This window comes from Sturnus vulgaris, chromosome 7 (assembly GCF_052056855.1).
Source record: "Sturnus vulgaris isolate bStuVul1 chromosome 7, bStuVul1.hap1, whole genome shotgun sequence".
Classification (NCBI taxonomy): Eukaryota; Metazoa; Chordata; class Aves; order Passeriformes; family Sturnidae; genus Sturnus; species Sturnus vulgaris.
Genome location: NC_142249.1, coordinates 13293220 through 13317465, shown reverse-complemented (window position 1 = coordinate 13317465; position 24246 = coordinate 13293220). Strand labels below are relative to the sequence as shown.

The 24246-nt window shown below is 40.3% G+C and overlaps 1 protein-coding gene across 11 annotated transcripts in view; it reads left to right on the top strand.

Moving 5' to 3' along the window:
• The window catches only part of ANKRD44 (ankyrin repeat domain 44), a 130101-nt gene that overhangs the window by 62530 nt on the left and 43325 nt on the right, over positions 1 to 24246 (top strand). For all 11 annotated transcript variants that reach the window (XM_088167818.1, XM_088167810.1, XM_088167812.1 and 8 more), the window contains exons 3-9: positions 7269 to 7347; positions 12599 to 12669; positions 16007 to 16207; positions 17645 to 17732; positions 19501 to 19643; positions 20992 to 21204; positions 22120 to 22198. In XM_088167818.1, coding sequence (XP_088023944.1) covers positions 7269 to 7347; positions 12599 to 12669; positions 16007 to 16207; positions 17645 to 17732; positions 19501 to 19643; positions 20992 to 21204; positions 22120 to 22198 — 874 coding nt within the window. The remainder of the gene's footprint in view (positions 1 to 7268; positions 7348 to 12598; positions 12670 to 16006; positions 16208 to 17644; positions 17733 to 19500; positions 19644 to 20991; positions 21205 to 22119; positions 22199 to 24246) is intronic.

Sequence of the window (24246 nt, the reverse complement as noted above, 5' to 3'; positions counted from 1 at the left end):
GTTTGCTGATGATCTTAATAAACCAAATCAAAAAACCAAACCCAGCCAAACAAAACCCCCTCTGCAAGGTAGGGGAACACCATAGTCGCAAAATTTCCTGTGTTTCACACTGGATTTTCGAAACAGCATTTCCTGTACAAGGTTATTGTGGGTTTTTCCAGTGTTTTTCTATCCTTTGCCTGCAAGTTGTGTTAGTGATGGTTGCTAGGGAGATGCTCTCAGCTGTCAGGTGCAAGATTAGATGAAGAATACGTATCTTGCAGATGAGTCCCATATTACTTAATAGAAAAAGTAATTGAATGGTTTTGCCCAGAATGCTGCTCACAATGCTCAAAATCCACCCAAGAATGCTTTGCCTCGCAGGAGCAAAACTCAAAGCTGTTCTTTGAAGTAATTAGAAAAATACTGGTCAACACAAACTCGGAAGGTTGTGTTCTGAATAGTGACTGCAGGGAAGTGTCAATTCCTAAAAATATCACCGAAGAAAGATGAAAAGATTTCCCCCTCATTGTGCTATGAGCTGGCAATTTGCATTGCATGCTTCTGTTTCTATTTTAAGGGTGTTTTTAATTACTTCCATGTTAGCGTTTGGTTGCTCACTTGAGAGGAAACTGACACTGCTTGGCAGAGATTTGTCCTTTGTTGATCATTTTGGTTGGCTGTGTTAACACTGGAATTGTTCTAATATAGGTAGGACAGGGATACGAAGTAAAAGTCTGGCTTTGCAGCAAGCTTTGGGAAATTCTGAAGTTGAAAAAATCGAGTTTTGTTAATCTCCATCAAGAGAAGTATTTGGAAGACAGAAGAAAAAGTGTATGGAGAAACAACTCAAAATTAGGAATGCATGTGCAGACATCCCAAGAGACAATTAATCTCGGGAAAGAGTTTGGAGGAAATCAGAAGTTTAGAAGATTACTTTTTTTTTTTGGTCTGGTAAAATAATTAGTAACTTCCCAAGCCAAGGACTTGTTTGTTGATGGAAATGGCTACATTCTGCATACTGCTCCAATTGTGACTTCTATTTTGCAACAACGTGAAATCTGTTCGGATTACAAGTGTGGTTTTAGTTCATTCTACCACCATAATCATCACTTGGACCTCTCCAGTCCCTACCTGTGCTTTGGGGGCATATGATGACACTTGTGCCCCCTGAAGGCATGGACCCTGCTATATTTAGCTGGCAATGAGCAATTCCCTTCCCTGGGTACTGAATACACAGCCTGTTTTCCCAGGACATTGGTGATGTCCCTTGGACAGTCCAGACTGCCAGATTAGGTGCAGGTAGACATCTCCTACACTTGCTGTTTGGTACATTCAGAAGCAGCAGGTTGATCATGCTGTGTGTATATGGGGGTATTTTGGGGTGCTGTTTTTACTTAGGGAAGAGTGGGAGAGAATGACCCCCAGAATCTAGGGACTAATCTGGATCCAGCTGTTACCCCTTTTTTGGGATTCATAATACTTGAGCTGTGCAGCAAAATCCAGTTGTTGTGTGCAGTGTTATAAAGCAAAATCCTTCCTGTGGAATTTCCATTTCCATTTTCATCTCTGTCTTCCAGTTGAGCTTCCCTTAAAAATATCCAAAGTAAAAAAAAAAGTCAAAAAACCTTCCAGCATTCTTCCCCATAACTGATGCGTTGTTTGCCATTTCATTTCAAAGTCATTTCATTCTTTCTGTTTTTATTTTTTATCTCCTAATGCTGTGTTTTCTCTTGGATAGAACCCTATTGCTAGCTGCAGAGTGTCTGCAGAGGAACAGGCAGCAGCAGCAGCAGCAGAGGTTACAGGGCCATACATGCAGGACCATGGATTTAGGGGCTGTTTTATTATGAGATATGGAGGGCAGGAAAGAAGCCATTATGGAGGCACATGTATGTGTGCAGTTCATTACTTTTTTCCTCATTATCCTGCTTGGAAAGGCAGATTTGCAGGCCTGCCTTGGTCAGGAGGATTCAGGCTTCATCCAGGTCCTTCCACATGCACACAAGTTCTGTATATTCCTGTACTATTGCCAAGCATGTTTTTGGAGGTGCTGTGAGTGCTTGAGAGTACAAATAGGCACATATTTAGAGTTGTGTGTTCTGAAAGACTTTGCATGTTTGAGATAGCTGAAATGGGTATTTAGCCTCTAGCAGTGCTGTTTAATATGCTGTTTATTTAAGTGGGAAGTGATGAATTTTTTTCTAGGGAAATTATGAACAATTCTCCATTATGTAGCAAAATTGAATATAAAATTACACTGATGTTCGCAATGCATGGTAACTAGCATGACTTCTGTTTAATTAAATTTTTTTTGGCTTAGAATTTTTTTTAATATTTTATAGAGAAAATTTTTGAACTGTGAATTAGGTTCTGCTGGAGAGACTGAGAGTCTGAAATATCCTGGGTTGCATTGCAACAGCGTGGTAGTGTAGTAATGGTTGTTATGTTATATATATCTGTGCTGGTGTCTCATCTCATCAGTTTGAGGCAGTTAAGGATGTATAGACCATTAAAGTCTTGTGGCAGGGTTTGACTATAACTGCATTTTGTTTTCAAAGGTAGCAATATCAGCCTGAAATATTTGAATTTTCTAAATCTTTTCCCATCCTGAGTGATGTGTGCTCCCATGCCTTAAACCCCCCCCATCCAAAGTCAATATTGTGTTTATAAAAATGGAGGAGTTGTTTAAGTCTATCTTTGGAGTCTTACAGTAAATACCCATAAGCATCAAAATATTTCTGTTCTTTATGATAACAGTTTCTATGGGCTCAATCTGGAATTAGTAAATAATTTTTAAAGTTATGCTTTTCTAACATAAAAGTCACATAACATAAAAGACAATTGTCAGATGAGGGGTGAGGAAGAAGATAATTTTTCTTGTTCTAGAAGATCAAAGTATTTGCCTCTTCTGCTTCATGAGCACTTGGCAATTTAAGACTCAGTCCAGAAAAATCTTTATTTCTGAGGCTAAACTGAAGACTATGGGATGAGAGGTGCTGGAATGAGGATCTGCATTTTCAGATGAGAATTTCTGTTACCATGCAGAAGAAAGAGCACAAAGCCTAAGTTCCACAACTTGATTTTCACCTTCACCTGTGGTGCTCACGGTCGAAAATTTTGGTTTACTCTGTGAATTACAGGCTTTAATAAAAGAATGTATGAGGAGGAGGAAATCCTTGAAGCAGCAGAGATTTTCTTGGTACACCATCAGCTTTTGGCTCTGAAGAGTTGTAAATAGCCCAAGAAGTAGGTGCTCATATGCTTTTAGCCTCTTCAGCAGCTCCTAACAGTTCCCAATATTTAATTTTTCTGAAGTCAACTTGTATCTGAAAATTTGTTTGATGGTTGTGCTATTTAAACGAGATATTCTCAGATGTAACAACTGTAAATGGAGTGAATGAGCAGGAGGTTTGTTTCTGTCATTATTTTGGTTAGACTTGATCAGTGGAAGTTATAGTCCTTCATGTGCTTTATTCTGCCACCCAGGCTCATTTTGAAGGTGATGGAAATCCAAAGGCTTCAGTAACTTCAGTTTCTGTGGTGGATTAAACTCTTTCTGTAAACTCCAACTATTCCTGTTAGCTGCTCAGTCAGTTTGGTGACAAAGAAAGGATACATACATTTATTTTCTGCAGCAGTTGCACTTACATTTTAATAGTAAATAACTCTGTCCTAAGCATAACCTGATCTGAGCTGTTGCAGTTAATATCAAAATTCAAATCCATTCTCTGCTTTGATATGTAGGCTGTGTTGAGGAGAAAATATAGGCCCTTTCCTTAATGTGCCTGATTATTTTACATGTGCTGATATGATTCATTCAGCTCACTGTTCTGCTAGTCTTCATCTAACCCAGGCTCTGATCCAATAAAGCACTTAAGGACTAGTCTAACTTTAGGCCTGTGAGGGCCTTATCAGGGCCACTGTGATCACTTGAACAGTTTAAGCATGTGTTGAGTGTTTTTCTTGCTGAGTCCTTCTGTTCCTGATTGCCTGTCTGTTAGATTCTTAGTTTCTCTTACCTGTATTTTTTAAATTAAAAAAAAAGCGTACAGATAATGTTAACCTGCAGCATCATCTTTTCTGTGAGCTAATATAGGCTACAAATACAGTTTTCATAGAATCATAGAATGCTCGGGGTTGGAAGTGACTTTAAAGATCATCTCGTTCCAAACTCCTGCCATGAGGGGACACCTTTCACCTTTTACTGGACCAGGTTGCTCAAAGCTCCATCCAACCTGGCCCTGAACACTTCCAGGGACAGGGCATCCACAACTTCTCTGGACAGGCTGTCTCAGTACCTCACCATCTTCACAGTAAAGAATTTATTCTCAGTATCTAATCTAAAGTTGCCCTCTTTCAGCTTTAAGCCATTTCCCTTTGTCCTATCACTGCACTCCCTTGTGAAAAGTCCCTCTCCAGCTCTCTTGTAGCCCCCCTTTAGGTACTGGAAAGAGAGTTTATCTCATCTTAGCGTGATTTTCTAGCCATTGTTTATAGCTTATCTACTGTCTCTTGCTGACCTTTTGTTCTTCTGAGAAGTGCACTTGAAGCAGGTTTGATTATTTCTCTCAATGCTTTTTGTAATCCTGTTATCATCTCTTCCCCCCACTTACTTTCCTTGCCTTGATAATGTATGTTGAGGTTTGGGGTTCTGCCAAGCCTTTCCTTGAAACCACAGTTTTTATCCCTGTGTCTGTGAATAGCCTGTAGTCTTTAGATCATTACTGATTTACTTTTGTGCTCCTGTTACCAGCAGCACAAGACAAGGGTGTCTGGAGCTGAATGAGTGAATGTTGGGGTGCAGGCTGGGCACTGAGCTGGCGAGCCAGGAGGTGTGGATGGGGGGGACCATGGCTCTGGGGGGGACACCATGACTCTGGTGGCACAGACAGGCAGAAAAGCCTCAGTTCCTCTGTTTTGGTACCAGTGCTGTGCACAGCTCTCAGGGGTGTTCCTCCAGTGCTCAACCACATGCTCAGCTGTGGGTGTCGTGTGTGGATTTCTCCCTGCTAGACTCCTGAAAATGCTGCCTGTAGGGCTCTGTGTGCAAGTGAATGCTGATATGTGCCTGGTTGTGATAAATGGAGAAATTTGAGTGGTTTTTTTTTCCTCTTGGAGAAATAAAGCTTAAATTCAGTTTGTGGCTAACTTGACTTTCTCTGAAAACTTGATTCACACTCAATATGATAGGGCTTCGTATTGATTTTAAAAACTGAAAGCTTAGAAAGCTTACTGAGTTAGTTATTGCTGTTACAGAAGAGTAAAATCTTCTGTTTCATGTTCTTTCCTCCCTCAGTGATCAAATTTGCATCAGATTTACAGTTTAGTACAGAAAATTGCTTATAATCAACAAAGCACTGGGTGGCCTTGATTTCCACGATACAGAAAATTGCTTGGTCTTGTATCATTAGCATCCAACATCAAACTGCTCTGCTCCTGCCAAACTTGGCTGTGTTGCACTGACAGGTACAATGGCTATTCCAAGTACTGTGTTGTACTAAAGAAGCTTTGTGCATTAATATCAACAAATGAAGAAAAAACTACCAAACTGGTTCTGTTGTTATATACATGGTTGATAATTCAGTGTATTTTTTGCCACGGGTAGCCTTGGGTCAGGGAATATGAGGACTGTGGAAGATCTCACATGCACTCATGTAGCCTGTAGGAGCTGTTCTGTGGTGTTGGCAATGAAGCATCTGAGAGTAACTTGTGATATTGGTTCCTGAGTGAACACTGCTGCCTGGACACTGCTTAATATTCTTTTAATTTGTCTACCATGTGAGAAAGCGAAAGCCTGTAAGAGATCCTCCCCTCTGACCTGTGACAATCAGGGTTTTGTGTAACCAGTCTTCTGAGTGTTCTGTGTGTGTGCCCAATGCAGCAGAATCTGAAGACTACGTACATAATGTGTGTTTCAAAGAACCCTACAAACACAAAAATTAAACATAAATTGTTCTGGTGATCAGTGGCTCTGTGCTTCTCAGTGCTGGAAAACAATTTTCAACATTCCCATGACAAATGGTTCTGCTACACACAATTGTCCACATTTACAGCATACTTTGAAGATATTCTAAAATAGCTTAATGTTGAAAGTGATATTTTTCATGACATTCTCAGAGATCTTTTTCAGGGACAGAGTGTAAATATTGTAGGGATTCTCTGTTGGTATTGTGTGCAGGAAGTGTTGAATTTGTTACCAGTTGAAAATATTAATGCTAGTAGATTGCAATAAGTTTGATTGATAAGGTCTCTTAGAACTTATTTTTGTGGTTCAGAAACCAAAACAAAATGCATTTAGGACTGGAAACCGGGATCAAATAGCACAATGAGCAGTATTAGCAGTTCTTGTGATTGTTGTTGCCCATATTTAGCAATTTCTTTTAAAGGCCTATGTTCTGGATTCAGCTGAATAAAGCAATAATTGAAATGAAAAAAACAAATCTTTAAAATGGACTCCTTAATTTGGAAAATTACAGAAATAAAAAAAAACTCTGGATGTATTTCAGAAGTTATATATATATATATAACTCCAGAAGTTTTATAAATACATATATAACATATATAAATACATACTATATATATTAATATTATAGATATAATTAGATAAGCTTTTAATATATATCACATATATATCTCTCATATATATGTGTATATATATATATATACACACACATATATATCTTAGCAATTCTTCTAAGTTTAAAGACAGATTTGACTGGTAATACTTTATTTCTGTTTAAGGGTCAATCAAGGTGTACATGCCCATCTTGGGCTGCTGTAGATATCCAGGCTGTGGTGTACAAGAACCTTTGTAGACCAAGAGGAGTTTGTATCTTGACCTTGTGTGTGGTTCCAGATAATTCTCCTGAGTTCCCCTTTTGTACTGTTGATGCAAACTGTATTACAAAGTCTGATATCCAGAAGCATCTGGATTATGTTGCTGTGATACCGAAGAGTGGAAAATATTTCTGAAAGAGATCCAAAAGATGCTGTCTTTGCTCATTTTAGCTTTGATTTCATATACTTGTAACAGGATATCAGAGTAAAGAATCAAAGTAATGTCTCTGCAAGGTCTGGTGGAAATCAGTGATAAAAAATAGAGGTTATTGGGAGGAAGTGTATTGTTAAGGTCTTGAATTTTGTTCTTTCACTGGCTGAGACTGCATTTCTACTTTGAAACAGAAATGCACACAGAAGAATAAATACATACAAATCCTTTGCTCTTTAACACTAATGCCTGCATTTACTGAGCATGTTTTATAACTGGACAATCTGTGGTTTTGTAGGATGCTGAGAAGAGAACTCCTCTTCACGTTGCATCATTCCTGGGAGATGCAGACATCATTGAGCTTCTCATTTTGTCAGGTAAGGTATAGTCCTTTACTGCTGTTAACTGGTAAATCAGCTAATTTTAAAGCATACCCAGCAAAGGGAATACCCAGCAAAGCATATATGAGGTTTGGGCATTGTTTATTTCTGAGTTTCACAGAGCTGGTTGCATTTCTTACAAGCTTAGAAAATATTCAAATTTGGTGATACAATCATAAAACGCAGCCTGTGACAGAGCAGAATTAATAAGCAAAGTAACTAGCTTTTAACAACTTATAAAGCTTTCAAACTGACAGTATTTGTGATTCAGAAACTTGCTGAAGTACATATTTGAAATGTGGCTTCACATCCTAGAGTACAATCCAAGAATTCTTGTTAAGCAAAAATTATGGAATAATAGCAAAAAAAATATAAATTCGCTTAAATGAATTCTAAGTGCTATTTACATTAGAACCATGTTTCTAAGAGTCAGGAAGTTTATTTAGATATTAGAAACTGTGTAGTAGGAAGTATCTAAACAAAAGAAATAAAAAACCTGTTTCCCAACTGTTGTAGTGACAGAAAACATGATCAAAATATGTCAGAACAAAGCATATAGCAGTCATCTCTCAAGAAGGGAGCATAATTCATGGCAAACTCCTGGATGTGCTTGCAGATTTCAAAGGCAGTGTTTTTCTAAGCTGGAGAACTGTAAGAGTAGTTTATGGGGATTTAAGAATGTGGGACTGAAAGGAACCTTATGGTACAAACTTCTAACCCCTCGCAAGCGACCTTGCTATGCAGTTGGTTTCACAAACTTGTAGACTGCTTCTTCAAATGAATTCCATATTTTTTTTAAGTTATTTCAGAACTCTCCTTTGATTACAAGGCACCTTCTAATTTCCAGCCTTGAATCCTAGAATAATTCAGGCTTGAAGGTATTTCTAGAGATGACCTGATGCAGCCTCCTGCTTAAAGCACCAAATTTCAAAATCAGTTCAGGCTGTTGATGGGTCCATGCAGACCACACAATCATATTTCTTTGGCTCTCCAGTCTGGCCAGACCTGAGAAGGCAGAAAATGAGAACTCAGCTTGCTGTAGCTATGTGTCTCCTCTGTTCGTTTTGGGGGAATTTTGGGTTGCTTAATTTTAGTGAAAGTAACTAGCTGGATGTACATCATACATCAGATCTTTCTGCTCTACCCCTGATGGCAGCAGAATGGTTGAAAAGAACACTGCTCTGCTGACAGATTATGCTTGGGTGGGTTTTCAATGTGCTAAATGCAAGTATGATTTTCTTCCTTGGGAGAAAGTTAATAAATTTAATCTGTGCATGTGTTCTTGCAGTGTGTGTTGTTTGTTGAACTGCTGTTCCATTGTGGTATGAGGAGATTGTAGGAGCAATGCTTTTTTTCAAGTTTTGCAAGCAACAGCACAGGCAATATCCTCAAAAAGAGAAAGGTGAAACAGTTTCGCTCATTTTTCCCAAACAGCATCCAGAAATGTCCCAGTGAACATTCCTGATGAGGGAGGAAGGCTTTCTAGAGTTCTTCTGGGACACTTAATTCCAGCACCTCACTGCCAAAATGTTATCCATGGCTTACAGGGTTTGTCTGATCAACAGCATGAAGTATAGGTGATCCATCTTGGGGAGTTTTTATATATCCAAGTTAGTGTGAAAAACTTAAAATGTGGGCTTTTAAAATTTGAACTTTGTGTCAGCTGGACTGTGCTGGGGTTCAGTCTGCAGGAACTCTGTGGCTCTTTCCCAACTACTTCAGCATGAGTCAAAATTAATTTTGTATTGTATATTCTACTTATTCATTGTTCTTTAATATCTGAAGTATTATTACTCATGATGAGTATGAATACTTGTATCCAAGAGCAGATTTGGAGGTTTCTGAGGCTTGGAGGAGCAGGTTTATGACTTGTTATGAACAACTCTTTGTAACTGTGATCTATCCATGATCTGGAGCAAATAATGATAGTAAAAGTCTATCATAAAATATTAATCTGAACATAACATTTAGTTACATAAGCAGAAAAACGTCATTGTCTGACTTAAAATGAGATGATGTGTTCACAGAGAGAAGGCACACAAACGCTTGCTGTTGGTGTCAAGCAATATTCTCAGCACGAGTAGAAGCTAGGAGTATCAACATATTCCATTCTGTACAGTGTTCAGGAGAGAAATTAAATTAAATGCACACCTTCTGAGATTTGTGGTCCATAAACTGGTGGTGACACAAATAAATGTAATGTCTAATGAATGAAATTTCTGCCCGGGTGGTTGGAGACAGACCAGGAGTGGCTTTCTAGGTAGCCACTGAAATGGAGTCTGGTTGGAACTGATACAGGAGAGAGAGTGCCAGATGCCTCTGCTGGTGTGAGTCACCCTGGCCCATTAAACCAGATAGGTTTACAGCAGCTCCAAGGTCTGATCCATAATGATGTGGTTCAAACCGGGGAAGGCTGCTGTGTGGTTTTGTTTTTCCAGTCTACATGAAAGCAGAGAGCTTTGAGCACTTCTTCACCTCCTTTCTGTCAGAAAGGAGGAGGAGCAAGGTAACCATCTCACAGAAGGAGTCTCTGTATGATCCCACAGTCGTGGATGTGCAAGAACAATTGCCTTGGCAAATACAAGCTGCATTCCCATTGTGCTGGTGCCTCTGCCCATCCTGGGCTTTGAGCCTGAGAGCATCATGTTTGAGCTCAGTCCCTTACCCCCTGCCATCTTGGCAATATTAGCTTGCTTTACTATTTCAGAAGGCTCTGGCTTCTTGCCAAGAAGCTGGCCTTACATTTTGGTGGGCCTGTTGCTGTGTCTTACTGGAGAAGTTGGAAAGATGCATGTAAATAATGACATTAATAGGCTAAAGAGTACAGTTTTCTTCCTCCATTGACTATCCCTAATATTGGAGATGTAGAATGTGGGTTTGGCAGATGTGCTGGATGACTGTACTTTGGTTATGATAGAGAGATGTTAACTTTATTCCTCAAAGCCAGCATCGAGTTGTTTATTTCAGATCTCAAAAGAAGAGAGGCAGTTTCAGATTTATTTCCTCTTCTGGCAGAAAACTTTGAGAGTGAAAAACAGAAAAGATTTCAAAACAGCTATATTTAAGAATAGTAGAATACAGAAAGTTTCCTTTCTGTTGATTTTATCTGTAACATTATATGTTGTCTACTTCAGACTCAAAGCAAATCCCTACAGCTAAGCCTTTCTGTCAGGCTCAGGAAGAGCATGGTGGAGAAAGTGAGGCTGAGAAAAGGCTTTACTCTGAAGAGTTTCGTTTTTAAAGTGGATATTTTATAGGAAGGGTGGGTGTTGTGGCTATCTGAAAGGATTTTAAGTGAAATCTTTAAAGCAACTTGTATTTTCAAGGAAGACTGTGCTATGAATGACACAATTTACACCAATCTGAGTGGTTTTCGGCCCTCTTTGTCCTATAGACACAGATTAATTCATGGATATTGTAGAAATGCACTGAAACGTGGTTAAGGTAGCTGGTCCAGAGTGAAGAGAGGGACATTGAATTTCTGGTTGACTTTGAGAATGTGTTGTGGGATGGTCTTGAAAATTTAAGCTTCTGGGATTTGTACACAGCCCATTTTAGATGTATTAGCATGTTCTAGAGCACTTAGTCTTTAAAATTGGATTTCTGTGTTACTCTGGTTTCAAAGAGCTCTCCTCAGGGCTGTCACAGGATGGGCCCCCAAGTTCCTGGAGTGTAGAGGACACCCTTGGAAACATGAGCATTGCTCTCCCAGTGCCTCTGCTTGATCATCCTTAAAATGACAGATATTTTCTGTCCCCAAACAAGTGTATTAGTGCTGGCGAAGTTTTTTCATTGTTGTTAACCATTGCTTGCAAACAACTGCTGGGAACCTAGAAGCTGAATTTTGGTGAAGGAAGTGGCAATACAAGAGGAAATGTTTTGAAACATCTCTTCAGAAGATGTATATCTCAGTAAATGGACAAGAGCAGGTTCTGTAACAGGAAACAGCTGAATTGTGTAGCTCCTGAAAAACAGAAATCACAAACTTATTCAACTGATGCATTGCAAAGAGAAAAACCTCTTTGAGACTCTCTTTTCTAAAGGGTGTTTTCCCAGAAGGCAGGTTGTACCACCAGGTACCAGGTTCTGAGGTGAATTTGGAGGATTGCCTCTAATTGTTGCAGTAGTTATGAAAGTGGCCTTGTTTTTCTTGCAGCCAAAAAACTGCATCCTGACTTGTGGAAATATGCAAGAACTTGTTTCTTCTCTAATTATCTAACACGATTCCCAATAACCACTGTGATTCACAGGCAAGCATCTTAATATTCCTGAGAATCAGCTCTCAGAAAGTACTGGTGATTCAGAGAGTGGGATTTATTAATTACAGCCTTTTGAATGCACTTAAGTTATGGTGCAAAATGAAGCTTTAGCATCCCTTTGTTCATGAAGTTCAGAGGCTCACCCAGGCTGTGTGCGTGACACCTGTGCTTCTCTGCATTTTTTTCTGCATGTGCTGCCCTTCTCAGGCCAATACTGCTACCTACAAACCTGTGAGGAACAATATTTTCAAGTTAAGACCTTTTAAAAATCAGTTTCTCTGGTCCTTATCACTAGATTTCCTTCCTGAGGTATTACATCAGTGAATAGCTTTTGTAAACAAATCTTTCTGATCACACGAATGCACAGGATACCTTTCTTTTTAAAAAAAAAATTTTGGGCCTGCAGTCAGCCAGAACCACTGTAGTTGTCAAATATTCTTCCTTTATCATTTTTTCTGGTAAACCAGCCCAAATCCATCCTCTTGGCCAGCTGCCCTTGTCAGAGCACCTGTCAGCACTGAACTGCACAGGAGGCAGATGAGTGGTCTTCTTCATCCCTGCTCTTCTGCTGTTTGCCCAGTAACACCCACAGAATCTGATATACTAAGTGCCTAGTTTTTTCTCCAACCTGAGCATTTCCTGGCCCTGTTTTCTTGATCCCAGCAGGATCTGCAAAGCAGGGAAATGGTTATTTTTTGGTGGTCTGCCTGATGGAGCTGCAAACAAGAGATGATTGCTGAGGCTAGTTCTTTTGTGTCCTATAACAAGGCAATTCCTAATAATAGTCCTATCTATCCCGTTCCTTTCTTTCCGAATCCTGCTTTATCTGTAACATCTAGTGATGCCTTTTCAAGGAGAACATGGTGCTAGGAGAGTCCTGGGGGCACTGAGTGTACCATGCACTCAGCTCTGGTCACTGGGAAACAGCTGGGCAAGGCTCTCAGTGTCACACCCAAGGCGTGCATGTAACCTCTGCTGTTCGTTTGCAGGCGCTCGTGTCAATGCCAAGGACAATATGTGGCTGACTCCTCTCCATCGAGCAGTTGCTTCAAGAAGTGAAGTGAGTAAGATTTGATTAGCCTGCTTTTACACATAACCAACATGCTGGGGGAAAAGCAAACCTTGGAGAGCCATGGTGGGTGGCATGGGCATGCAAAGAGGGAAGGCATTTCCTGCAGGACATAGCAGCTGGAGGCCAGTGTTTACAATTACCTGTAGCTGCCCCTTGAGCCTTCATGTGCTGGATTTCCACTCTGCTTTACATTACCATAGCAAGTCACAGGGAGCAGTGAGCAGGACTCACATGGGAGAGAGCCCACAGTGGTCTACGGTGCCCACATCATCTTCAGGTGGTGAAAAAAGAGGAATAAATCCCTGTGGGCGTGTGCCTGCTGTGTGTGTGCCAGAAGGGAGTGGATGTGGATGTGATCCAACATGCATTACCACATAATTTGTTTTGGTTAATTACATTTCAAGGCATCCGTTAGGTTTTCTGTTAATGCATTTGATTCGTGCAGAAGGGAGGATTTGCCCATATTTCTTCCACTTGACAAGTAGAAATCTTCTGGCATCATGTTGTACCTCTTCCATTGCTATCTTAAAAAGGAGCAGCAATACCTACCGGGAATGCAGCTCGGGCATTACTCTGTTTTCAACTGCACCATTATTCTTAGCTTTCCATTGTGGACCTCCCTGTCTACTTTTATCCTCCCAACACTTGGTTTGCAGTGAGCCCAACTGCAGACGGAATTGGCTGCTGGGGATGAGGGGAGGGGCTGTCAAAGAGACAGAGGGTGGCTGTCTTCCAGAGCCTGATGGACTCGAATCACCTCCGTAACAGTCCAGGGCTTGCCAAGCCTGGAGGCAGGAATCCCGGGCTTGCTTCTGAACTCAGGCATTGTTTGGCTGCTGGCTGAGCTTCCCAGCTGCTGGCATCCCCTGAAACCCTCTGAAAGGAATATCTGATACACCATGAATGCTGTAATGAGGCAAAATACAAAAAGCCATGTTGGAAAACAAAGATCAGACTTAAACCTTGAAAAACAGCCACAGTCTTTCTGATGCGGGAATTGCAGTGTGCTTGGTTTCTGGTTTTGGATGTGTCAGAGTACGTGATTTTTATCATCAGTGACAGTCCTAACACAAAATGTATGTCTTTCTGTGGCCTTGTGTCCATTCTTTAACTCTTTGTCAGCTGAAGCACAATGAGAAAGTGTGCTGGCAGTTCTGGTACCTCTCAGTGAGTGCCCAGATGCATTAGGGAGGCAGCAGGGGAAGGCATCCCTTTCCATGGTCTATTTCATAAACATATTCCGCTTTCTTCTCCTGGCAGTTTTTCTTCATTATTTTTACTATAGTTGCTACTTTTGGTAACAACCTGGAAACAGAATTTATTATTTTTTAGGCTCTTTCAGTGCTGCTTTTTTGACCTTCTTACACAAGTGAACAAATGTGCAGCTTTAATGGTGATAGTAATAGATAGCTGTAGGTGAATTCAGAGTTCCCAGTGACAGAAGAAGATGAATTAGTGGACCAGAAGTTGACCAATAGGACTTGGTGTAGTTTGGGAAGTTCTTGTGAGCACAGTTTTTTTTAGAATGATCACTGACAAATTTTAAGTTTTATTATCAATCTTTTACCATAAAGATTTCAGAGGATTCAGAAGTTCTCTCTTTGAATCCTTTTATATGTTGATGAAAAGAATGGACACTTCTTTACTTGTGTCTTAATGATTTTTCAGGGGCTTTAGGGATTTAAATGTTTATTTACAAATCAGCAACCCTTAGGGTGTCTGTGTAGGATTGTTAATGGATGTATCAGCTTCCAGCCCTAAACAGTTTGAAAAAGTTAAGAGATTTCATTGTGATAACCTGGGGTAGCTCGACACACTGACTGCAGAGGCTTACACCATAGCTGGGCACTGCATGCATATGGAGAAACTACCATAAAAGTGTAAAGCTCATGCTCTCAAAAACAATATAATTAAAACTTTTCCATAAGGATTTTAACTTTTGATCCCAAATCTGAAAGAGTAGCAGACTGCAGATGTAAACAAACATGTGTAAATGTTTTTCTTTTAAAATCTAAGTATTTTTAGCTTCAAGTATTCAGTCCTTATTATTTACTTCTAAAAATTCTCGTTGACTTTTTCTCTCTTTCACGAAGAGTGCATGAATTTTCCTGCTGACTTCATGTCCCAGCTGGGTAGGTCTCCTGTGAATTACATTTAAATGACTCTCAAAATAGTAGGCCTGTAATTTAAAAAACAAAATCCTATTGAGACATCAGCAGTCATACATCATTATTGGTGCTGTAAGAGCTGCAGTGTCACTCACTGAACAAATCTGTTAGAGGACAGTTTGTGAGACGGATGTGGAAAATGAAACTGCTAAGATCAGTTGAGGACAAAGACATAAAACTCCCAATATGTATGTAGTGTTGATGCAGACTGCAGGCACTCTCCTGGGCCATTCTAGATATAAAAGTACTATGTAAACATACTTTATGCATTTGTTAGTCATTAATAAAATTTTGGCTGGGCTTAACAGAAAAGTTTGCAGTTTACAGAAGAAAAATAAGGTACTATGTAGGACTAGGGCTCTCCCACATACCAGATGTGAGTTGTATTTTTCAGACAAGGCTGCTTGAATGCTACTGTGTCCCAGTAGTTCCTCTGTATTTTGTTTGTTTGTGGGGAGAAAAAGGAAGAAGAAAAGAAATGTAATTTTGAGAAAGATTTGTGGGTTTTATTTGACTTCCTTAATGGCAGATGCATGAGTAGAAGCAGAAATGGACTGATTGTGAATTCTCCAGCAAGAGGGACTCTCAAGAGACAACAGTACATTTTCTCACTGGGAAATATTTACTTTTTAACCAACAAAATTAACCTTAAAAGATATTGTTTGGTCTCAGGCTGACAGAATGGATATTGCAGTCAAGACCCTTGGCCTATGCTGAGGCCTTGGGGAGGAAAGGAATGCTAATGCTAAGCTGGGGACACCAGCATTCTCATGTTTTTACAAAGCTAAAAGTTTGTTTTCACACGTTCTTAATTTTCTCCTTTTTCCTGTTTATAAATAAAACGTGCAGCGCTTTGCCGTTACTTTGACGATCCTGTCATTTTGTGAAGGGTTCCTGTAGCGGTGTGCGTGGGGTTGGTGTGGCGAGGGCCTGGCAGTGGGGACATCTTCTGTGGGAAACTGCCGGGATCTTCTTCCCGTCCGACAGAGCCATTGCCACGCAGCTGCCGGCCAAGGCTGCGCCCACCAGGGATGGCAGTGACGGCTCAAGGGAGCTCAGCTACGGTTACCGATGGTTCGTCAGCCAGCGGTGCCGGGAGCAGGGCTGTGCGTTCCCGGGAGCCGTGGCTGACGGCTGCGGCCGCGCTGCCGTTGCAGGAAGCCGTGCAGGTGCTCATCAAGCACTCGGCCGACGTCAACGCCCGGGACAAGAACTGGCAGACGCCGCTGCACGTGGCGGCGGCCAACAAGGCGGTGAAGTGCGCCGAGATGCTGATCCCGCTGCTCAGCAGCGTCAACGTGTCGGACCGCGGCGGGCGCACGGCGCTGCACCACGCCGCCCTCAACGGGCACACCGAGGTGAGCGCCCCGGCCCTGCCGCGCTTGGGAGCCTGGGCCTGCGCTGGGCCCCGCGTCCCTGGGCCTGAGCCTGCTGGCGCAACGGGGTTTGGGTTTTTTGGTGGATTTTTTGAAAAGAGTTTAATAAAAGTAAGAGGTAATAAAGCAAAAAGTGGCAACGGTCTTGTGCTTGGCGTTTTGCCAAGAGCACGGTTTAACTTAGAAAACGCTTTGTTAAATGCATTGATTTGTTGCGTATTTATCGGCCTTTATGCGTAATTTAAAGTCACCCCCCCAACCTGTAAATTAACATTTTTACTTTTAAATTTTTTTTTTTCACTTGTGGCTTTTTCTTGCTAGTGTGCTCTCTGATAACGGAGATTTATAAATCTTTTTCTTGAAGCTCTGGTGCTTGTCACCTTTTTTTTTTTTAATCGAGATAGGATAATTTAAGAATGTGAAGAATTTTTTTATTATTTTTATTAATATTTTAGTTACATGAACAAAAGCTTTTTACATTACCATGTTATAGTCCAAAAAAATATGTTTATTACGCTGCTATTTTTAAGCTTTGTCAATAGCAGAACTAAAAGAAACTAGATTCATTTAGCAAAGTTTTCCAAAATTATACATACAGCATTCATTTCAATATTTGTGAAAAGCCAATAATACAATGTGTACTTGTAACAGGCTGGAAGGTCCCTGTGTAGAGCCAGGGTATGAGTGGGGTGTGCATGCACTCCTGGAGAGCTGGCTGAGCCACTGCTTCTGGCAGCTCCGGGGTCTTTCTGCTTCTTTGGAGCTGGACTGCTTGTGAAAATAAGAGTGGCAGAATGGAAAGAAGGGAAAACTGGTGGATTCATTCCATACTGAAGAAACATGCAGCTGTGCGAGATCCAGTCACTCTGCTTTCCTAATTGGCCTTCCTAGAAATTGTGCTTCTGTTTTTCCCTACTTATATAAGCAAACCTTTCTAGTATTATCATTTAACTATATGAAAAAACTTACATAAATAAAGCCCCTAGATTTTTGCCTCCTAGGTTTTGCTAGTTTTTAGATCCGGGTTTAAGGATCTTCATTTTCCCATTCCACACCTAAAGATCTAGATATGGAATAAAAACTCCTAGACTGGAACAGTAAGCTTCTGTCAATGAAAGTTGATGAGTTGTACTTTAAAAGAAGGAAGAGGAATGGTATTTCCTGTAAAATGGTGATGGTGTTTGGCCTTTAGAACACTGGACTTTTTGGAAAGCGTCCAGTGGACACTCTTTTCCAAAGGAAAAAGATAGTAATGCCTGTGTCTAGGTGACATAATCGGAATCTTTTTGATAGAGAATATCAGAAATGATCATTCAAATGCAGCATTTTGTGATCCCAGCTTTATTGCAAGATTGATTTGTTACAAACCTTTGAGGGTGTGATCTGGAGGGTTGGTTTACCTGCTCTTGTTACTTCTAGATGGTGAATTTGCTCTTAGCCAAGGGGGCAAACATCAATGCTTTTGACAAAAAGGACAGAAGAGCTCTTCACTGGGCAGCGTACATGGGTAAGGCTTGGGCTGCTGCTCCTGCTTTTAATTTTCTATTCACAAACGGGTAGCATGTCTTAAAATGGACAAGAACAGACCTGGCCATGGAAGGAGAGTGTTGTTATTACCCTGAAGAGGGAAGGGTTCAGCTGATCTAAATAAACACTGTCCATTTATGGGTTTGCAGCTAGGGAGATCTTGGCTGTGATTTCCTTTTTAAGACAGTTAATTGTGGGCTTTTTGTGTTGCTTTTTCATTTTGGTCTTTTTATCCTGACTCTAAGTCAAGCCTGAACTATATTTTTGCTAGAAAAGAACCCAGATTATATTTGTTTCAGTTTTTGCTAAAAAGTACTTTCAATGAAATGCAGGTAACTGTGATCATAAATTTTGCTGTTTATTGAAGTTTATAAGTAGCTAGGTTATGATATTCTTGAAATGCACAATAGGCACTTTTTTCCTGTTAGGAGCAAATTGTCACCTTTTATTCCAGAGTAGACAAGAGCACCCAAATGTCTGTTCAAAAAAATAAGTCGTGTTATCAAATACTGCTTAATTCAGTTTGCCTGATCATTCCTTTCCAACTAAAGGCACATTTGTTACAGTGGGACATTATAATTTAAAAATACAAGATTGTTTGTGATAGTGGTCATGCTTGTTCAAGAGCTTTTACTGGCCAAGCTGTATATTTTGGGTTACAATTTGTGGGGAGTTGTGTGCCCTCAGCCAGGAACTCTTTCATTTGACCTGTCAGAAATCTTGATTTTAATCCTGCCACTTTTAGAAATGAGATAGTAGGAGATTTCCAACTGTGAGAAAAGCATATTGTGTGGTTTTTTGATATACACAGACACAGATGGAAAGACTCTTGCCAACAACTGTGATGTGGCTTTTAAGCTAACGAGCTTTGAACTTCACTCTCTAGATTTGCAAGGCTCTTACATTGTGCTGTGCAATTCCATGCCTCTTTTCCACTTAAACGCTTTCAGAAATTCATGATGTGCTTTTAAAATTATTTAGATAACATCTAAGGTCTAAATTGGCAATGGAGTCTGTAGTGCAATTTAGACAGAAGTTAGATAATGAGATGAGAACTGTAAACCCTCACAAAGTTTCTGGAATATTTAATTATTTTTGGACACTAATTATATGTGGATTTGGTACATATGGTTTCCTAGGTCCTGCACATGACCAGAGCTGCCCCTGACATGAAAGTGCTGTGCAACTCAGATGGAGCACAACTTTGTATAGTGTTTGACAAATAAATTTAATTCTAAGACAGACAGCTCTGTCTCAGCATGAAGCAAAAAGACTGTTCCTCTTCACTTAATGAATTATAAAGGTTATTTTTTTTTCTGTAACAAAACCCAAGAAGTGTTAGCAGTTGTATTTGCAGGTGACATCAATAGGATGCTGTTTTGGGAGACTTGCATTGCCATGCTCCTATGTATCACTGTCCTCTGTAAGAGGGAGAATAAAACACACTCTGTTAGCTTGAGAGAAATAAATGGTAAAGAGGTGTGGTTTTGTTATTTTGGCAAGTGGAAAATCAATTCAGTAAAGAGAAATTTGACACATATGGAGAAGGCGAATGGATGGATTTCTCCACAAAGCCTGGAGCTAGGATTAGAAACATTTCTGAAGATGTTTTTTCTTCCTTTGTAAAACTGTGGGAGCACTTTGAAAGAGCAGTGAAAGGGCAGTGTGTTAGCAAGAAAGCAGTAATCTGGGAGAAGTGATGCTGTAGGACGGTCTGCTCATTGATAACTGTCTTTTATCTTTTGAAGGTCACCTGGAAGTTGTTGCCTTACTGATTAATCATGGTGCAGAAGTGACTTGTAAAGACAAGAAGGGTTACACCCCACTTCATGCAGCTGCATCCAATGGGCAGATTAACATTGTGAAACAACTCCTTAACCTGGGGGTGGAGGTATGTGGTAATGTGCACTTTATTTCTATTTAGAGATAGTCTTTTCTTTTTGTTATGGATGCTGCTAAAGACAATGATTTCTAAAGAAAAGGGGTCCCATTTTCCAGACCACATCATGCTTCATGTGGTTTATTGGTTCAAGAGTCAGGACACTTTCTGTATTAAAGAAAGTCTGGTATGGACAGTGAATTCCAGGCCACCTTGCTGAAGGAATCAGGAGATATATCCCTTTCTGCAGAAGAAGGTGGAGTAATGAAATTTTCCTTGGGTCAGCGTTTCCTTTGATATGACTGGTTGTTCTCAACATATACACTGTGTACTTTACTAAACAGCAGTTCAGGCTGTTTCAGTTCACAGACTTGTATTTCCTCTGTAGCTGATAGATTGTTTTCACTTTAGAAAGTAATTTTTTTTCAGGGCACAGACTTCTTGTTATTGTCAACTCCTCAAAGCAGTGGTGAGATGACCAGAGGAGCCTAATCAGACAGTTAATCAGAGATGTCAAATAAAGCCATTACTTTTGCCATGGCATTTTCATCTGACTTGATCTGCCAGAAACTTGTCTGAAGTTCATGTTCATAGGCTGTTGGCTGTGAAGTTGAAGGGGAATAGCTGTTTCCTGTTATTAACAGTGCTATGCTAATAAGTCCTTTTAAGTTCTACATTCTCCACCACTGGGGATATGGTCTTTGAGACGCCTGTATTTCATGGAAGGCTGTTCATGCTGTTCCCGAGTTTTGTACAGTCTGTCTTGTCTTGTTTTACAGAACAGCAGTTGAATACTAAGTTGGTCATCAAGAAGTAATATTATCTTAATTACATCTTTATAATACTGAGCTACTGAAAGTGGTTTCTTATTGAAGTGTAAATGTCTATGCACTTTCACATTGCTTTCACTGAGAAATCTTCACTCCCTATCCAAAACAAAACTGTGGAAAGAGCTCTTATGCCTGGTTCCGTTCACAAAAGCTCAATACTCCCTGTTGTAATCTTTTTAAATATAGTGAGGTTTTTATTCGTCCTGCTTTTCCACTTACCAGCTGGAAAAGCTTTCCAGCTTGTTAGGACTTTTGTCATTATTATTGTCATTACATAGTCCTGCTATCAGCTTGAAGCTTCACACTGGTTTCAGAAATTGTCAGTAGGATAAAAAGTTAATAATAGGAAAGGTAAAGCATTCCAAGTGAAGCTGTCTGGGAGTATAATCTGTCGATGAAATGTGCTGGTGAGAACTATGCCCTATGACAGTTCAGGCCTCCAGCTATTTCCATTTGCAGTGTGTGATGCATTACGTAAAATGCTAAGCTGACGTCTGTAATTTTAACTATGTCTCCTTGTCTCGTTTTAGATTGATGAGATGAACATCTATGGAAATACTGCACTTCACATTGCCTGTTACAACGGTCAGGATTCTGTTGTTAATGAGCTGATTGACTATGGTGCTAATGTAAATCAGCCTAATAACAATGGATTCACCCCCTTGCATTTTGCTGCTGCCTCCACTCATGGAGCACTGTGTCTTGAACTACTAGTGAATAATGGGGCAGATGTTAATATTCAGGTAAAACTCGAATACCAGCTTTACAATTTTACTTTATCCTATTTTGCATATCTCAGGAGGAAACTGTAACAACAAGTACAACATGGCTTTAAATCCTTGATGGAATTGGATTGATGCTGAGAATGTTGATCATGAAACTGTTTGGATGAGATTACATCCCAGCAGGGGAGCTCTCAGTGCCATGATGAATGCAATGAGAACTCTAAACTCTAGGCCAGCCGCTTTCATGAAGGCATGAAAAAGTACTAAAATACAGTCCCAGGAGCTCTGTCAAAATGTTATCTCAGGGAATGGTGCTAAGTCAAAGAACGATTCCTTTTTAGTGTTTTTCTTCCCTGTATAATATGGATATAATTAAACCTGATTCCAAAAAGTTGCCTTTCCGGGATTGCTTGTTACCCACTTTAGAGCCCCAGCTTACAAAGTCTGATTCTGCTTAAGATATCTGAATATCCTTGAAGGCACAACTTACACATCTTGATGAAGCTGAAAGGAACTTGCTGTTATCCAACAGAAAGTTTTGGTCTGAGACGGTTTGAGGTCTTCTGAGTTCATATAAGATTTGGACTACTTTAGTTAAAACTCTGTGTGTTTCAGTTTCCCATCTGTGAAACTGGCATTTAACTTCCAGCATTTAACAGCTCTGGCAAGTCCCTTAAGATAAGTGCACTACTTAAACTCAGAATTATTAAGAAGTCAGGGATTGTGCTTGCCAGTGGAGGTGAAACCCTGTGCCCAGAAACATGAAGTGATGTGAGTGGAGGCTGGTACCACTCCCATGCTATTTTCTCACTGCTCGGCTTTCCTGGTCTCAGTTTCTTTCTCTAAAACCCAAAACATTGCTCTGTACTCGTTGTACCTTTGCCTTCATAAGCCTTCACATGCTGAAGCTCTGCTCTGTTTCATTCCTGTCAGAGTAAGGATGGGAAGAGCCCCCTGCACATGACAGCTGTCCATGGGAGGTTCACGCGGTCGCAGACCCTCATCCAGAACGGTGAGTTTGGTGCCTTTGGAGTGGCTCTCCAAGACATCAGGCATGTCCACTGTTGCAATTTTCAGTTGTTCTGACCCAGAGGGCAGCTCCAGGAACTTCTGGCATTGAGCTGAACTGACAGCTCTCATTCCATTGTGCCATCACAACCTGATATTTTGGTTGTTAAGAAAATTCCATAATCTTCCAGCTGACAGAGGTCCAGATGATCTATTCAGATTCTTAACCTGAAAACAAGAGTTCAGAGGTACGTTTGGTCTGTTTTTCTGCTGAGAAGGATGCACAGTTTTCCAGTTGTCCTCCTTTGGGAGTCCTGGGGTTCTTAAAGCCCAAACTATTTTTTCTACTCTGCACTCAGCAGCTGTGCTTTTCTCACGTCTCTTAGCTCATCCCTTACCACTGTCTTCATGAAATGGTAATATGTACTCAGGAGGGAGGAGCAGTACTACCCTGTTTGTTCTGGCACAGCCAGGATTCCTGATTATCAGTCATTTTTCAGACATCTTTTTTTGTGCAAGAGTACTATAGAATATAGCAATTATTCTTATTGGAGATCTGGCAAAGGCTGTTTCTGAATGACAGGGGTTGCTATTGCTGTTTCTTTACTTAAGCTTCCCAGTTTGGGCTGCTACCTGAGACGAGATGGTCTGGACTTTGTTCACTGGTCGAGGTATTTTTTGTTTTCCAAAATCCCAAACTTGGAACTGAAGTGTGAAATGTTCGAGTTGGTTGAACAATTGTGCTTTAAAGGTAATGACACATTTAAACAAGATTGTGTTTTAAAATGGAGGTCTCCAGTAGATCATGTTTTTTTCGGGTCATCGTGCAAATTGTTATCTCTCTCCTGGGATAAATAAAATAGTAATAATGAAAGGGAGTTGGGGCAAAATGCAAGAAACTGCTTTACTGCAATTTTTAGTTGTTTAGTCTAATATGCTCAGGCTTAGAGCCATTGTTTGCTCGCTGTTGGATTTGTGTGAGGAAGGACTGGCACTTCTTCATCTGTCCTTCACGCCTTTCTACTCTTCTTCCACTTACTTGGATTTCACTTCTTTCTTCATTTTCTGCCCCTCTAATTTTAGTATTGTACACAGATCTCATTGCAAGTGACTTTATGCCTCATTGCCACGGGATCTTGGGGAAGAGAGAAATGTCAATGATTTAAAGCAAAGAGGTTTCATTCTGCAGTACTTAATGAGTTGGCTAATGATGTCTCGGTTTCTGGTTGCTGTCTCTAGCAACTTGTAGTGGAAGAATGGATTACCTTAAACTGGGAAACTACAAGTGTGATACCTTTCTTTAAAAATGAGGAAAAAGAAATGCTGGGGAATGTTACATAGGTCAGCCAAAGTGGGCAATATCTTGCATAGATTTCTCAAGAGTAAAAGAAGCTGGAACATCACAGTTCTCTTCTACAGCAGTTTGATGGGCTTTATGAACACAGCACAGTCCCCTGACTTTTCCATGTGCAGTTTCTCTTTGTGGAGACCTCCACTGTTGGATGCTCTGCCCTAGGGAACCTATTCAAGAATTCCACTGACCTTCATTTACCATTAAAAAATTAGAAATTACAAAGGTTGGAAGGGATCTTAAATATCATCTAGTTGTAACCCATCAGGTTTCTCAGAGCCTCATCCAGCCTGGCCTTGAACACTTCCAGGAACAGGGAATCCACAGTTTCTCAGGGCATGTTGTCTAGTGCTTTACTAGAACTCTTCCTATTCTAGTTAATTTGCAATTAAGCCCTGTTACCACCTGTGAATAGTGGACATGCAGTAAGTATTACCATATCCTGATGTTAGCAAGACCTTTTACATGCTTTTAGGAAGTATTCTGACAGCAAACCAGCAGAGTATTAAAATAGTATGGTGCTGGTGTAAAACTACACTCAGAGATTAGTAATAAATGAATTGTTGTTGAAATGGAAGGTGTAGTGAGGGAGTTTTCAGTTTCCCTTCTGGGTCTGGAACTATCTAGTATTTTCATTAAAAGCTTGGATAGTAGAATAGAAAATGTGTTTTTAACATTTGGAGAAAAAAAATGTAGTTGGG